Consider the following 16,717-nt stretch of genomic DNA (forward strand, 5'->3'; position numbering starts at 1 on the left):
GACATGTCTCCTCGAACACTCACAGGTTAGAAAATGTGCTCTTGTTGCTTGTGAATCTCCAAACTGCTTATTTCAATTTCTGCTGATAGATGAAGAGAAAGAATAGTTGTTGTTTTTACAGCACACACACACACACACACACACACACACACACACAAACACATTCTTTTAAATCCACACGGAACAGATAAACTCTTTCCCATCCACATCAAGGACTCTGTTAAAGTTTAATACACAATGATGAATAATAAGTCAAAACGAAACACTTTGAAAATAAAAGTGAAACTGGGGCTAAAGACGCCAGCTTGCGAAGAAATATTTGAAAATCCAGTATTAATAGGAGAGAAGGGTTTTGATCGTCAACTGTTCTGACGTCTCGCCCTGATGTCCTCTCATGTGCTCTGGTGATAATTCAAATGCATTTTATTAGAAAAAGGGGGAGAAGGTTAGAAAAGACGAGGAGATGTGGATTGCAGGTGAGAAAACGGAGCAAAAGCTTATCAGAATTTTCCACAGAAATAGAAATGCTCTTTTGGAAACACACACACACTTACATGTCAGACAAGCGCAGACAGACACATTGCATTATCAGTGCTATTCGGAGGAGATGTTATTAACAGAATTATTATTAAAGTTCTTCCGAGCCCCTAATGTGAAGGACAGGGCAAGGAAAATCTGTGTGTGTGTGTGTCTGTGTGTGATGCAGTGTGTGCATTTGAGTGTGTGTTTGTAGACGTCTACTGCATTTCCCTAGAAATCTACCTCTGCAGAAAAAAACATGGTGCATTTGCATATTGTATGTGTGAAAGCATGAGCAGCTGTTTTATGTGTGTAAGAGAGAGGGCTGAAATCTGTGTGCATTCTTCAGAAAAAGTCTGCTCTGAAGAAAAGAGGCCGAGAAAAAATATGGAGGACACCTTTCTGTCTTCTTCAGAACTATGAAGCTGGAATTGCAAAAGACTAAAATTAAGACTAACGTCTCTAATTGATCTACGAAAGCACACCAGAACCATCAGACAGTAGATGGATTATTTCTATATAGTTATTGTTGGAGCCATTTTGGGGTGTTTTCTTTAGTTGGGCAGACCACTGGGTGGCACCGTGAACCCAGGGAGACAAACTTATTTTAAAGGACGCTGATTAGCAGCAGGTGTTGCGCACTATTCACGTCAATGTTTTTTTAATTTTGTGTTGGGGCACTTTTATTATAGGTCGAGTATGTACACTGCGTGACACACTGTGGGAAATGAATGAGGGAATGTTTATTATATTTTCTATGTAATTATAGATACATATAAATATTTATAAAACATTTTGTTATATACGATATGTTGTTTTGAACACGACATACTACTCACACATATACGAGGAGTTCTGCAAAGAGGTAAGCTGTCATGCTTAGTCTAAAGGGGATGTTCAAATCAACGCCAAAAATGCTTGGGAGGCGAAAGTGAAAATTAAGCCATATCTAAGGTCGTTGCATGTCTTTTACTGATACGCATATGCATACACTTTTGACATTTTTAAAGAAATGATCAGTTCAATTATATTTTTCATGTTCTATGAAAGATCAAAACTAACAATGTTACTATACTCACCATCACAGACCTGTTGGAATGGAATTTGGTCACCTACATGACTCGTTCTTCTGAGTGGATTGTCCTTAAGGTCCCTCAAGCTTTTACTGAACTCGGTAAATCAGCATTTTCTTTTGATGCCCCAAACCCTCGCAGCAAACTCTTCAGGATCTGAGTTCTTCCCTCTCTTCCAGAGTTTGGGTTTTTGTCACACATTCTGAGTGTTTGTTGTGTTTTTCCTTGTTTTACTGTGCTTGTAATCTCATCGCCATTGGAAATGAGGGAAAACCTGAATGTCCTTTCGAGAAAAAAATAAAGGTTTGAAATGAATGAAACGGAATTAAATACTCTACGACCAAAAAATGTAACCTCTATTGTTTCCCTTTGTCTTTAACTCTCTTAACAGTATTGTTAAACACAGATAGCTAGAGGACACTTTTTTAGTTCTAATCTTTGTACACAACGTCCTCCCTGCAATGTCAATGAAGTGTGTTTGAATCTGAAGTAAAGAGCAAAGTAGAAGAAAAAACAAAAGGGATGAAAAGAGACAGTGTGCAGATATTTACTCAGCTCAAGTTATAAAGGAAATATAAGAAAAGAAGAACAGATTACGCATCCAATCCCTCTGCAGTGGACCTCACTGTGAGGCTGATGATACACAGCCGACATGCTGAGGCCATGTAGAGCTGTAATTACACTAACAGAAGGGACACGGCTTGGTTGGAGTGTTAGAGAGATCCTATAGATTCTCATATGACATCCATCCAGCCATCTATCCATCCATCCTCTTTTGTGAGAGTGTTATATCTCAAAATGAATATGGAATACACTCATATATCTCAGAGCAGTCAATGTTGGAATCATTCAATATTCAATACGCCTAGAAGGTAGATCATATCCCTCTCTCTCACTGTCTCTCTCTCTTTCTCTTATTGTCTATCACCATCATTCCCAAAGTATGCTTGTAGAATATCAAACTTTGTAGCTATCAACAGGAGCAACATTCAGAGAAAATAGATTATCTATCTATCCACCCATCCATCGGTACTTCTTTGATCTTTCTACATATTTCTTCTGACAAAAATGGAACCACATCTCAATCAACCAACATGAAGTCGTGACAACGGCAACAACAACGCTGCTTCATGCATGAGCAACAACAAACACCAACACACACACACACATATTCAAACATCTCCGTAGTTCATTGCTCTCTCACACACAGGCATACAGAGTCAAACCTTCTGTCAACAGTGTAGGTAACTCATACATAAACATGAAGTACAATAAACAGAAATGATGTTTGCGAGATGTTGAAACAGAAAGACAGGCAGGCTCACAGACAGACAGACAGGCAGGCGGCAGGGGGTGCATACAGAGAAGATGTGCAAATGGGATGCTGAAAAACAGAAATCTTCTCTGTGTGTGTAGGCAAGAATCTGTTTGTTTCACCATTTCTTTTGAGCAAACAAGTGTCCGTGAACTGTTGCATGTTGCTTTTATATTCCTTTTCAAGTGTTCTGCCTTTTATTCATTTGATTGATTTTCCTTTTTTCGCCTTGAACGGCTTCATAATTATGGGCAGCTGCATGTGTCTGTGTGTTGACCTCTCCAGTAGACACCCGGGTGTTTAATATTCTAGTCTGACACTGACTCTCTGTGGCCAATCATCACACACTTGTACACTCACAACACACACACACACACGTCCACACATATATTCAAATTCCACCACGCTGCCAGATAATTTCGCTGCAGGCTCTAATGCAGTGTTAATCAACTCTAATCAATGTTCGTAGTGTGAACACAAAGATAAATTGATAATACTAGGCATAATATAGATGTAAGATAAGAGGCTTTTGTCTACTGACAGATAGCTCGGCAGTGCTGATTAAGTTTGTCAAAGTTCCCGACTTGGACAAGAAGGAACAGATATGAATAGAAATATATGATGGCTGTGGAGCTCCCTGTTACATTCAGTGAGCACAGCAGGAGGTCAATTCAGAGGTTGGACTTTTTATATTGCAAATCGTTTGTTAGAAAAAAATAATCCACCTGATTTGGTATTATAGTGTTAAAAATCAAAGATGTTATGTTCTTATTTGTGCTCCAAAAGGCTGCAGTTTCTCTCAGATTCACAGCAAAGGCCCACAGCTCGTCTGTTTTATTTACAGAATAGAGACATTGTTCTTGTCTCGCCATTCAAAATGGATTCACAAATAAACAAAACACACATTCTCCATTTTCGGTATGTTGTTATTACTTTTATTAATTATTATCATCGCCGTCATCACCAACATTATTCTTCAAGTTTAGCTGTGTAACAAACTTTTTCTTGGCTGTCAAAATATGCTGTTGAAATATCATTTTTTGCATGACAAAACCTAAAAACAATAACGTACAGAAAGGTAGCAGAATAAAATACAACATGAGAGAGAAAATAACCTAGAAATCAAAATTTTCTATAAGATCCGTTCAACTTAATAGAAAGAAAAAAAAAACAACCTACTAAAATATATCGGTTAAATGTACATAGATGATATGTGTATGCATGTAAGTGTGTGTTTCTGACCAATTCTAAACTGGCCTTTAGCTCCCTTTTCTCCCATGATTAATACTGTACATCCCAAAACGTACACTCACTCCGTACCACTGCCGGGCATTCGTTTTCGTGTGTGCGTGTGTTTGTGTTGTCCCTTCCTTGGCAATAAGAACATAATAAATTGAGTGCAAGTAACAGCATCATTTTCTAGAACATATTCTGACTAAGACAAAATTAAAACACTTGTTAAGGCCCTCCAATGTAAACGCTGATCTGAAATGCCATCAAACCGTACACATACTCTCAATAATGAAGTGAAACAAGGTCAGTTGTGCCCTGCAGAACTGCATCTCTTACCTAATTTGACAATTTTGAACCATAATCAATAGCTGTAAATTACAACTATTAATGTTATAGAGGTGCAGCACCCTGACTGGGCTGATGGCTGAAACATGCTTTAAGGATGAAGTGTTGATAGGAAATGGTTCAGCAGGGCACTTACAATATGAAAAGTGTGTGTGAACAATTCTTTCAAATATCTGTTCTTTCACTCACAACTCAGTAAGTACAGGGAAGGGAATTTCTTAAGAAAGCTAAACCACTGAAATATTTTGGTATCACAATGTGTTTTATGGTTGAGGACTTCACCCGGATTCAAGAAAAAAAGGAAGAAAAAAAAAAGGCAAAATCAATGAATTATTTTTTAAATAGATCTGGCTCTAATGTTTCCTAGAAATTCTATGAGAAGCTTTACCAAAAGACTTCACATCTTCCAAAAGAAGACAATTCATGTTGCATTTTTACAATATGAATTTTTATAATAAATCCTGACGGCAAGTGAAAGAACTGTAATCTGAGAAAATCCACACTTTGCTTCGAGCGAGCATTTCAATTATGTACTGCTGGTATTATCTCCCAACAAAAAACCAAGGATCATTCAAGTAGGAGAGAAATTCAGCAAAATAAGTTAGCTAAAGGTTCCTGTCTGTCTGGGCTTATTGAGTTAACCTCAGCTTTTTGGAGGGTAACACGGTATGACATCTACCTCCCATTTAAACTCCTGTCTACCTACTGGGACCAGCTCAATCCAGAGAAGGAACAACAGCGAGAATTCGAAGACAGGTTTAGAGACAAACAAAAACCAATTGAAGGGATGAATGAAAACATTAAACTAAACTCTTTTTATCAGCCACTACGAGTCTTATGATCCCATTCCCCCACCTTCTCCTCGTATATTCTTCAAAGGCACCCATCCACCCAAGCCAGCAGGTATCACTCTATCCTTCCCTTTGTTCTGTCTCTCAAGTAAGCCCTGCTTCATTACGTTGTTTTTTGTTTTTTTTGCTACATTTGCAAATGTAAACAGTTTGTATCATGCTAGCAGCCCTTAAGAAGATGCCCATAATTACAGCATGTATACTGTGTTCTAAAAAACGTTACACATTAGCGAAATATTGCCTATATATATTAATAAACTCAGGGGTTGGTTTTTTCCTATTGAATTTGTTATTGAAGTCGTTATGCAGTGCGATAGAACAGAAAATAAAGGGTAAACTTTACAATCAAAGTATCTTCAACCATGTAACTATGCAGTTAAGAAGCCCAAGTGGAAAGAAGTGGTACAGATAGAGAAGCCAAGGTTAAGGTGTTCAGAGGTCTGAAATCCCTGCAATTGTCTTGTTATGAATTTTTTGTTAGACACAAGGTTGTCATATGTCACTTGTATAAATAGATGAGACGGATTTCTTTGCATTTTTGATGCAGCAGTAAGCGGCCATTCTCCTCCAAATATTCTCCAAATGTAAATGTATTTCATAAATATTTAGAAAGGTTTCTTAGTGTTTGAAGACATATTAAACACTCTTGAGACAGTTTGTTTTGACTGTGTAGAAGTATCGGCATGGTAAATAAACGTATATACAGTATATCTACTTTTACCATGAGCTGGTGATATGACGGCATGCATCGAGTCTTTCATTTAAAATTTAATTGGGCATATGTCTGAACATTTGTCATAGAAGTTAATTTAAAATTAAAGATGGTTAGCCAACAGCTGACAGTTAGCAAAACAACTGATTTCATTTTGTAAGAGCACATGTGAGTTTTTCTTCATGAACTGAAAATGCTAGAGGTGAAAAGGCTCAAATCAAGTATCATGATGGAGAACGTTGCCTGACATTACTAAATCCTTACAAAACTTTTACATACCCATTAAAAAAAAAACAATAATGTAAAAATGACCAGGCACTCTGCGGAATAGTTTTCATTCATGTCTTTTGGCGTAGAAAAATATCTTTTTTTCTTTTTCCTTCTGTCTTTTATTTCCTATCAGCCTTTTATGATTTCCTTCAAAGGAGTCCCTTGGTGATTTTTGAGTTGGTTTCTAGCAACTAAGGCATCAAGGCTGGAGAAGCAATTCTCTCTTTACAAAAATAAGCAAGTTGGCCACTTTGTTTATTCACTCTGAAGAAGAAGGACTTGAGGACCCAACTCTCAATTCTGAACATAAACGATGAAAACTGTGAAGTTTGGTTTAAACAGAGACTGAGTTATGGTAGAAGAGAGGGATGAGTTAGTTTGAATTGAAAGCAACAAGAACATTTGACTTCACTGATTTATAAAATGTAACATTAAATCTTGGGATTTTCAATATTACTTAGTATTAACTTGAAACAGCTCCCGTTCATTGGCAATGCGACTTATTTTGAAGGTCTTATAAGACACTACCATGCTACATAGGGATCACCTACCAAACTCTCAGAAACATGAGATAGGCTGAATAAAACACTGTAGGCAAGAAGCTCTGTGTCAATACAGAGAAAAAGGTTCATACAGTTACCCCAAATAATTGATCCTTATTTAAAAAAAAAGTTTAGTCTCTCAACTAAACCATGTTACTAACACATTTAAAAGACATACAGAAAATAATGAAAAACACAAAAAGAACATTTTGACCTATTATCACATAAAATATATAAGGGAACCTCATGTAACATGCTAAGACCTTTAGACCATTTAACATGTAAAACTGTTGTGTCACATGCTATGTAACTGGTGGGTTGGTGTGCAACACGTGACCCCTGAGGACTGAAAATCAGAGCGCAAGCCTTCATTATTTTACATCATGGTTTGGGGACGGACACATCTTTTGATCCTTACACACAGAAACACAAAAACACATACTCACAAGCCTCCGCTTTTGCTGTACCATTGTGTGTAAGATGTAATATTCTCCATAAGAAAATAAACAACAAATAGCTCACAAAAAAATAACAAAAAAAGTAACAAACTCATATATACTACTTTTTATAGTACCATTTCCTGCAAGAAAAAGCATTATTTGCCTTTACAAAATAACATTATATATATGAAAGTGTAGCAAATTGCATGTTTTGTACTATAACATTATCATTATTATTATTATCATTTTATTAATATAAATGTTAAGCAGGTTAATAGATGGTTGTTCTATTAGGCAGGCAGCCAGGCACATAGCTAGTATCATGGCACAGAGGAAGGTAGAAAATAATGTCACTTGGTTCGATCCAAATGGATAAAGAGAACACTTCAGTCCAGAATTTCTCTGGTTGTACCAGTTTAAACTGGTTTCAAGCGGTTCAAAAAGTCTCGGTCAAATTTAAGCCAACCGGTCTTCCACATAGGGCCACTTTGCAGCCGTGGCAATTTTGCATCAACAGTTTAAAAAGAACATGGCACGTGTGAAAGAAGATCCATTAGTACCAAGGCAACCCCAGCTGAAATGCAGCAAAGAGTAAACTAGTTTAACTCTGAGAGAGTCAAAGGAAGTTTTGGTTTGAAATCCATTTGCACAGGGGTAAAACAGTCACAAACATGCTCCGGACCTGAACAAATTAGTTTTTAACCACATCAGATCAGGTTGTACCAAGAAAGAACAGTCTGACTGATGAATCAGACAAGTTTGGAGTTCAGTAAAGTAACAGACGAGCTCAGTTCAGGTAAGATAAAGTGTTTCACTTCCAGCATTTATTTATTTTTTGCTCTGCTGTATAATTGCTGTGCAAGTGCCGAGCTCCTCAAACCCATCCCAAATGAGACCAGTCCAACTTTTAGTCAAGCTTCCAACCCCTTTTATCTGGAGAGCACATGAAGTGGCTGTTTAGTAAAAGGAGGTGATTTAAGCTGCATGTCTGGACTCTGTTGTTAAATACTACTGTCCCTGCAGCAGTTCAGCAGGATCCTACAATGATATTTGGCCATTTGACAGCCAAGTGCTTCCAGCATAAGGATGGATTTAATTTAGTGCCCAGGTTAGGTCCACCTTAACATGTGCTGGCCTCCATGAACAAGGAGGCAAACAGCTTATTCTTCCAATATAAAATGGGTTTATAAGGGTTTGTCTGAGTCAAAGGCATCAGGTTAATTACTCTCTGTAGTCTGACCAAGGTCTTTAGATTCATCATCATCAGTCATCTCTGTAGTTTGTGTGTCATCATTGCTACTATCTGATGCCACCTTGCCTTCCAGTTCCTGGTTTGGGACATCATGAATGTCTTCTCTTACCTCCTTTTCAACTTCTGTTTCATCACCAAGAACTTCTGATTCTTTGTTGTCCTGAATATCTCCTACAACATCATTGTTTTCATCAGTGACCTCCATGTGATCACCTTCAGCTTTTCCATCCGGTGTCACATTATGACTCCCTCGCTCTGACATCACTGCAGGGTTCTGAATAACGCCCTCCTGCACATGTCCTCCTTTTTGCGAAATTTTATCCGAGCACCTGTGTAACCCCCTCTGTATGTGTGTCGTGAAATCATAGCGATCCATGCACACATGGAGGCAAAAACTGCACTGGTATGGTCCCTGGTCGCCGTGGCAACTCATGTGCAAGGCGTACATAACCTCATCTAGGAAGTAGATCCCACAGTGGAGGCAACGATTGGTGAGGTCATCCTGCGTGGACGCTTCAACCATTGCGCGATTAGTCGGGACGCTTGACCGGCTTTTTGCCAAATTAACCTTTTCTTCCTTTCCTACCTCTTCCCTCTGGTTTCCTCCTTCATCTGTCCTCTCCTCTTCCTCTTTCACTCCTTTCCAGTTCTCTCTCAACCTCTCAGCAAGTGGAGACTCTTGCCTTCTCCTCTCTGCACCGTTTGTCGACATGTCCACATTTGCAGCACTTGTATCTCTTTGTCGTATTGCAAGATCAAGGGGAGTGTCATTTTCTAGAGAGGCTGCAGATGAGCTTTGGGAGTGAAGTGGAGGGGGAGGATAGTGAGGAGGAGCTGGGGGAGGAGGAAGGGGAGAGTAAGGAGAAGCACAGTAAGGCACCGTGTAGCTTTGCTGATGATGCTGTACCGGAGTAACCATTGCGCCGAGATAATGGGCATTATTCCCGAGGCTGCCAGGGCTGCTTAGGTTACTGATGCTACCAGGAACCCCAGATGCAGCGGCCATCTTGTACTTGCTCCAGAATCGGAGCCAATCCGATTCAGGGGTCAAGTCAGGTGAGAGGGTAAGGGGTAATGGTAAGGAGAAAAAGGGATACTGATACTTTTCAATGGGTGAACCAGGAGGCGAATAGCTAGATGGCTTTGATGGACGCATGTACTTCTCAATTGGACTTCCTCTTTCTGATCCCCCTCCTCCTTTACCTCCCTCTACCTTTGATGTTAAACCCCCCTCAGAGATGCCTCCATTGCCATCAGCTACCAGTGAGGAGGGGGGATGTGAGGGGAGAAGCAACGGAGGCATGCGCCTGTGGATCTCCAATGTTTGATTGGCAAGGAAGGCTTGAGTGGATCGTGGCGAGCGTGAGCGAGGGGAAGGCTGCTGGTTTTTTACTGAAGCACAGCTTCTGTCAGACTCCTCTCCATTCATTCGCTCTTCGCTGGTGATGCGCTGTTGCTTGGGGGCTGGGGTTTCAGACGACAGTGAATCAGGGTTGAGCCGTTTCCTGGTTCGTCGTCTAATAATTTGTTCGCCGTTGTTCTGCTTTATGATGTTTAGAGGTCTGGGTGTCTGCAAGAGTAAGGAGACAACAAAGAAGGTGAAAAAAGAGGATTGGTAAAATACAAACCACTTTTTAAATACAAACCATTTCTAGATAAACATTGTAACAGCAGTGATAGTGATTTTCCAATGTATTATTTGGGTTGCCTGTCAGGGGGTTGCTTAAAAACTTGTGACCAACAAACTGCCTATTAAAAACCTATGACTCTGTTACTTGATGACATACTCATAAAAAACACTTTTCCATGTCAATAATGAAAATCTGACAGCTAAAAGGCTCTAAGCTTAATGGTTGATCATATTTGAAAAAACCTCAACTCATATGGACTTTCCAATAGTACAACTTACTGAGGCATTACAAAAAATGTAAAACTAGAAATGTGATAGTTGCCCATACCACAAGAGGGAGCACTTACATCTGATGTAAATGAAATTTGCCCTGAAAACTCAATTTACACTCTCTATCAGATCCCTCACAAACATGTGGATATACAGTATGCTTTTATTAAGTATTACCTATGATCAAGTAGTCTCTCTCAGAAAAAGCAAAGTAAACAAACCACTGTAATGCAACATAAAGAAAGACAGCTTTTAATATCCAGAAAGAAACTCTCTATTTGAACTAGAAAGAAAATAATGAAGCCGAATACCCAAGAATAGAAAAAACTGCTCTGTAACATCAACACTGTTTTATATGATAAAACTATTTTGATGTTCCCTCTTAAAAACGTGCCAGAAAAAAATCAAACAGTCAAAAACATTTCCAGTCAAATTAGCCAAAGCTTCTGTCGCCTGTAAAAGAAGAATCAACTGCAGGGATTAAAGTGCCTTTTTAAGTGTCTCACTTGAACTCAAAGTAATGACTTGCTATCCTTCACTATTGAAAAAAACAACCTCATTGAAGCCTCCTCTCCAAGTACACATAATAAAAGTGACCTCCACAGAACGTTTACTTAAAACAAATTCATATTCAACCTGCAAAGAGAAGAGCTTTTCAGCCATTAAAAACAGTTTATACATTTTCTTTCCAGAGAGGCATGTTGTTTTTTTACAACGCTTTCTGTCACTGAACAGTATAGAAAAACAACTCTGTAGTTTTACACATATATATATATATATATATGAAGCTCCTGGCAATCTCATGTCTGTATGTGTTTAAGTGATGAAAGCCGTTTGACATACAGCACGGCGGATGAAAATCCATCACCAAAAGAGGCATAGAGAAAGACTGGGTAGAAGAGAGTGATCGTGAAGGAGCATGGATGAATGAAAAAGAGGCAGGGGAAGTGAGTTTAAAGCAAAAAAAAAAAAAAGGGGTGAGGAGTTTTATCTAAAGAAAAAGGAATTAACCATGCATGCTTCGTAATGTATGCCTTTTTTTTCCAGGATCCTCAAGAAATATTCATCCTATGTATGTATTCATAGTCATGTGTGCACCTGTATGTTAAGACCCGTGCCTGCTCCTCAGCATATGTCGCAGAGATTCTGTGCCACACTCATATTACCTTAAGTACCAATTTTACATTCATAATTAAACAATTGTGGTTCAGATTAAAAAATGCATGATTAAAGTAAAAGTTGATAAAAATGTAAATAATGAATGTATACATGTCATTTAATAACATAATACATCAAATCATGTATGTATACATGTTAATAAACACTTCAAATTTGAATATATCAATTGAGAAAAACACAATCTTATATGCACATAAGAATACTCTCTATTCTTTTAAGGCAGCAATACTCAACTCAAGGCCCTCAAGCCACATGTGTCTCATTTGGGACTAGTTGTGGCTCTTTTAGGTCCTATTTGAGAAAAAAATCCTAAGTAATTATTTAAAAATGGGAAACATTGTCAGCAGAAATTATTCTTTGCAAGTCATGTCACTGTGTTTCCCACACATATTTTAGGAAAGAAAGTTTTTTTTGATTGTGGCGCTTGCAGAAATATTTTTTGGTCATTGTGGCTCTTAAGGTTAACAAGGCTGAATACCACTGTTCTAAGGTGAGAAAAAATGCCAGATAGGAAAACGTTGGTGAATGTCTGAATCTTTTGAAAAAACTTGTAAGTGGGTTTTAAGAACAAGTTTCCTTGAACAGCTGATGAATGAGGCCCATTGTGCTTCATGTTTCTTATGTGTAAATACCCAAGTGTCATGACATTTAACAGTTCAATACAGGTTGTGTAAAGAGCATCCCTCTTCTCTCTCTCTCTTTCTCTCTAGTCGAGTCTTGCTCTATGTCCTTAATATATTTCATGAGTCTTTCCCTTACCACAAGTCCCCCTCTCTATCTCTATTGTCTTCCATTCAACCATACTACTCTACATCTGAATGTACAGGTGGAAATGGTTTGTAATTGCAGGATAACAGAAATGATTCAGAGAGACAAATTGACCCCAGTCTCTGAAATCCCAAAATTTTTTAATACATCATAGATACATCAGCCCTTTTAATTTATCTCAACGGTATTTTGAGTTAACTGCAGTAAACCTCCTTAACTTGATGCACATAAAAAGCTAGATGTTCATAATTTATAGTATGATCACAACCCAGTGCATGACAGAACCCCGAGGGAAAAAACACACACAAGCCAACCTTGTACACCTTTATTGTTGTAGGGGTTGGTTTGATGCAGGTACACATAATTTTCTCTATCTCTCTCTTTTGGGATGTCTACCTCGTATTTTTTCCGTCTCCCTCTATCTCTCACTCTTTACACTCATCCTCCCACATCATTATGTCTCTGCTCACTCTTTACCTTAATCCTCCACTCTCTTTTTCTCCCTTTGTTTTTCTTTATCACTGCCTCCCCCCCCTCTCTACCATTTCTTCCCTCTTTATTCATAACTCTCCCTGCCCCTCTCCAAGTCTGAAGTGTTTTACTAGCTGCTATCCTCTCTAATAATGTGTGTAGAGCATATAAAACTTTTATTATCGGATATAAAATATGGTTGTCGTGAAGATTGTCAAGAGTAGAGGGAGCCGGTACGTGATTGGAGCAACAGATGAGATGAACGGGTTGAACTGGGGGACAAAAGCAGGGGCAGGAAGGAGCACATTGCAAAGGCTTGTCATGAAAGGTCATGAAAGGTCTTTAAAGCTCCATTTGATAATTGCGGTATATTGTGCTCTGGGTTGTAACATGGTCGCCCCAGTGATGCATTTATGAACACTGATTTATTACACTGAAACACTTCTGTTCCCTCTGAAGTTTTACAAGCTGAGCTTTAAGAGGCAATATGTTACCATGAATCCGGTGTACATATAAAAATATACATACATACATATGTATATATTTCTACATGTCTTTTTTTCTTCTATAAAGCTGGTTTCACATTGGTAATAGTTGTAATCTCTTGAGTTTAACAGTTACATTCAAGTGTGAAATCAGCTTAAACTCCATAAAAACGTATCTGAGGTGAGAAAGCTTAATATTCTGGAGTGAACTAAACTCCAGCCTGGCTCTTTATCTCATCTGTAATTCATGCAGTCTAATTAAATTTGGGATTTCCATAGACTTTCCTCAAGGCTTAGATGGTAAAGTTGATTCATTCCATCATATTTCTCACTCCATGGAACTGTAACTCTCCCAGCACCCACCAAATCAAATACACTTTTTTCCACAATATTACTTTTTCACAGCGGGATTCACAGTATATATATATATCTATATACAAGGATTTCACTGCAGAATGGATCATTTAATTTGCAATGCATGCTAATTGGCCCCGACTGGAGGAATAATAATTAGTGGTCAAAAGCACCCCGTGGATCTCTTTAAACACAGGAAGTCTATAAAATATTCTAAAATATAGGGTGCCTGATGAAGTCTAACATTTCTGAGTGTGTATTTGAACACCTCCAATGAGTGGAAAAGACTTGAGCACTGCAAATGATCTTTTGTTTGATCATACACCTGAGTATCCGCTCACTTGTTTGTTAATACTTTCTTTCTTTCCCTCTACATTTACATTTTTTTAAGGTTCCTTTTCATGTCTCTTCTAATTAGTTTAAAAGAAGAATTACATAAAGAGGATCAGAAATGTAGAGAAACTTAATGTACCATGCCTGCTGCAACTATTTCCATTCATCTCAGATGTCTGGTACAAACTAGGTGTACAAATGTTTGTCTGATACAGAGGAAGAATCTGTTTGCACTGTCTTTGCCATGTCTGTGCACGACTTACCGAATGCAGCTTTTGGTATAAACCACATGCGTTGCAGACGTAGCCTCCGTTAGCATTCTTCCTCCACAGCGACGTCTTGGTGGTCAGACAGTTCGCACAGAAGACTCCACTCCCCCTCCGCCTCTGTGGATGAAAACAGACACAATGTATTAGAGGATAGAGTATGATTACGGACAGATAAAGAAACTTTAAAAGGATGAGAAAGATGAGCCTTAGAGAGAAAAGAAAGTTGGAAAATGTTGACTTAAGTTACATATTCCTTTTCAATTTTCAACTTCAGTAACAATGACTTGATTTGGGGTTAGAAGACGGAAAGAGAAAGAGAAGGAAAACAGATTGTCTCGACGGCGGAGAGATGGTGTGCTCTCATTTATCACGCCTAATGGGAAATCGCATGAACACAGCTCCCCCTTATGCTGATTTTCTCCGTATGGAACAAGGTTAATAAAAACAGCAAATGAAAAGAGAATGAGCTAGTAGAGCTGAAGAAGTTGTGTGAGTTTTAAATATGAGCGAGCGTGTTCCTCTGAGTGAGATCCTGTGAGAGATACTGCAGTAATTTTGTCAAGTACTGCTCGACAAGACGCGCAGAGAGATGAGTTATGCTTTCACCTTGTCGCATAAAGTGTTTGGGTGTTTATCTGAACTGCAGAAGGTACTTTGCAGCCAAGTGTTTGACTTTTACTGTATAAGTGTGTCTCATTTACACACAAACACACACACCTCTGCAGTTCACGGAGCATTGGTGCATAGAAAAGTAGTGTGCGCATAGAAGGGTAGAGGGGCGGGGGTGAAAAGGCCAATTGTCGTGGCAATGTGCTCCATCACAGTAATGAGCCAATCACAACGTTTCTCCATCCCATTAAGTCTGTGGCCCCATTCAGCACCTTTATGACCCTGAGAGGACTGCATACCTCATCTTTCTCCACCATGAGTCTATTTCTCTCTCTGTCTGCCTCTCTATCCAACCTTTTATTTCCTCTCACTCTTCATTTCCTGAAGTTATATCTCATTATTATTCCTGTCTGATCTTCATTTTAACCTCTTAATCTTTTTGAATTTGATCCCATTTTTCGCTCTAAACCTCAAGTTTACTTTAGTTTTTCTGACTGAAAATTCATGTTCAAGAAAAAAAACACATCATGTAAATACTATTTTTGGGCCATTTTTGCCTTTGTTGAATAGGACAACTGAAGAGAGACAGGAAATGTTGGAAGGACGGATTCGAACCCATGGCCGCTGTGATCAGGACCACAGCCTCTGTACATGGGACGCACAACATAACTGCGAGTCTATCTGGCTCCCCATGTATATCCTGTTTTTCCACCATAGCACTTTGCCTTTATGTGTCTTTTATCTCACTTTGTAGTACAGTACCAGCATACAAATACATACTGTATATGCCCATGGGTATGGCTTACTAAAAACCAAAACACAACCTCTGTGTGTCTGCCATATTTTCCCCTCACACACTCTCTATCTTTGTTTTTCCTCCCTCTTATCCCAATCTGTTTCCCCCCTCTCTCGTGCCACCATGGACTGTAAATCCACTGGGACCTTCCCCTCCTTTCAGCACTGGCTTCTTGTTGTTTTATGTTCGTGACAGAGCCGAGAGCTTAGCATACTTATTTTCTTTGGGCTCAATGCACCTGGTACTAAAAGTAAAAAAAAAACATTTAAACTTGTTTTTTTTGTATATATTTATTTATATATAAAGAGAGCGCTACACTTCAATCAGGCTTACAGTAGTCTCAGAGCTACAGATGGAGACACTAGCAGCAACTCCACCAAGCATCTGTTGCATGCTGCCTGCAAAAAGCAGGGGAGCCCAGTGGGCTCAGAAAACTTTGGTTTATCTTTTTTTTTTTTTTTTTTTTTTTTGCAATCTAATCTAATCCTGCATGAATCAAGTTACTTTAAACTGTGTAACATTTCCCTGGGAACACACAGCACACAACTCTTTTGTTCCCTGAATGAAATAGCAGCTCATACTCGCATTTTCAATGACAGTCTTCTTGCTGTAACGATCAGGAGAGTTTAGATGTTCAAAACAAAGGAACGCCAGGAAAGTGATTATTTTTACTAAAACTTTGGTTCTCAGTCTTTCAAAAATGTTGAATAAATTGTCACGTTTTCAATAATTCCACTTGTTATAAAAACTGAGCTTATATTAGAGTCTTTATGGTACATGTGTTTTCATGTCTGACATTCGACAGCAGAACACTTACACAATGAAATCCTCACAGTGGCAGACTGAGCCAGTGTGGTTGTGTCTGTGTATGTGTGTGGTTGTGTATGTGTGTGTGCACACCTGCCTATGTGTGTAGGTTACACACACCATACGGTCACCACATGTAGAAAGGCTGAGCCAGGTGATTGATTGATGTACGCTTCCTGTGTCTGTGAGTGTGT

At 38.7% G+C, this 16,717-nt stretch overlaps 1 protein-coding gene across 3 annotated transcripts in view; it reads right to left on the minus strand.

Moving 5' to 3' along the window:
- Window positions 1–3,819: 3,819 nt before the first annotated feature.
- Window positions 3,820–16,717, minus strand: part of trps1 (trichorhinophalangeal syndrome I) — a 111,150-nt gene continuing 98,252 nt past the window's right edge. For all 3 annotated transcript variants that reach the window (XM_061060553.1, XM_061060554.1, XM_061060552.1), the window contains exons 10-11: window positions 14,306–14,428; window positions 3,820–10,122 (exon numbers count right to left, since the gene is read on the minus strand). In XM_061060553.1, the coding sequence (XP_060916536.1) occupies window positions 8,518–10,122; window positions 14,306–14,428 (1,728 nt within the window). In that variant the 3' untranslated portion in view covers window positions 3,820–8,517. The remainder of the gene's footprint in view (window positions 10,123–14,305; window positions 14,429–16,717) is intronic.

Source organism: Labrus mixtus, chromosome 16, assembly GCF_963584025.1.
Source record: "Labrus mixtus chromosome 16, fLabMix1.1, whole genome shotgun sequence".
NCBI lineage: Eukaryota > Metazoa > Chordata > Actinopteri > Labriformes > Labridae > Labrus > Labrus mixtus.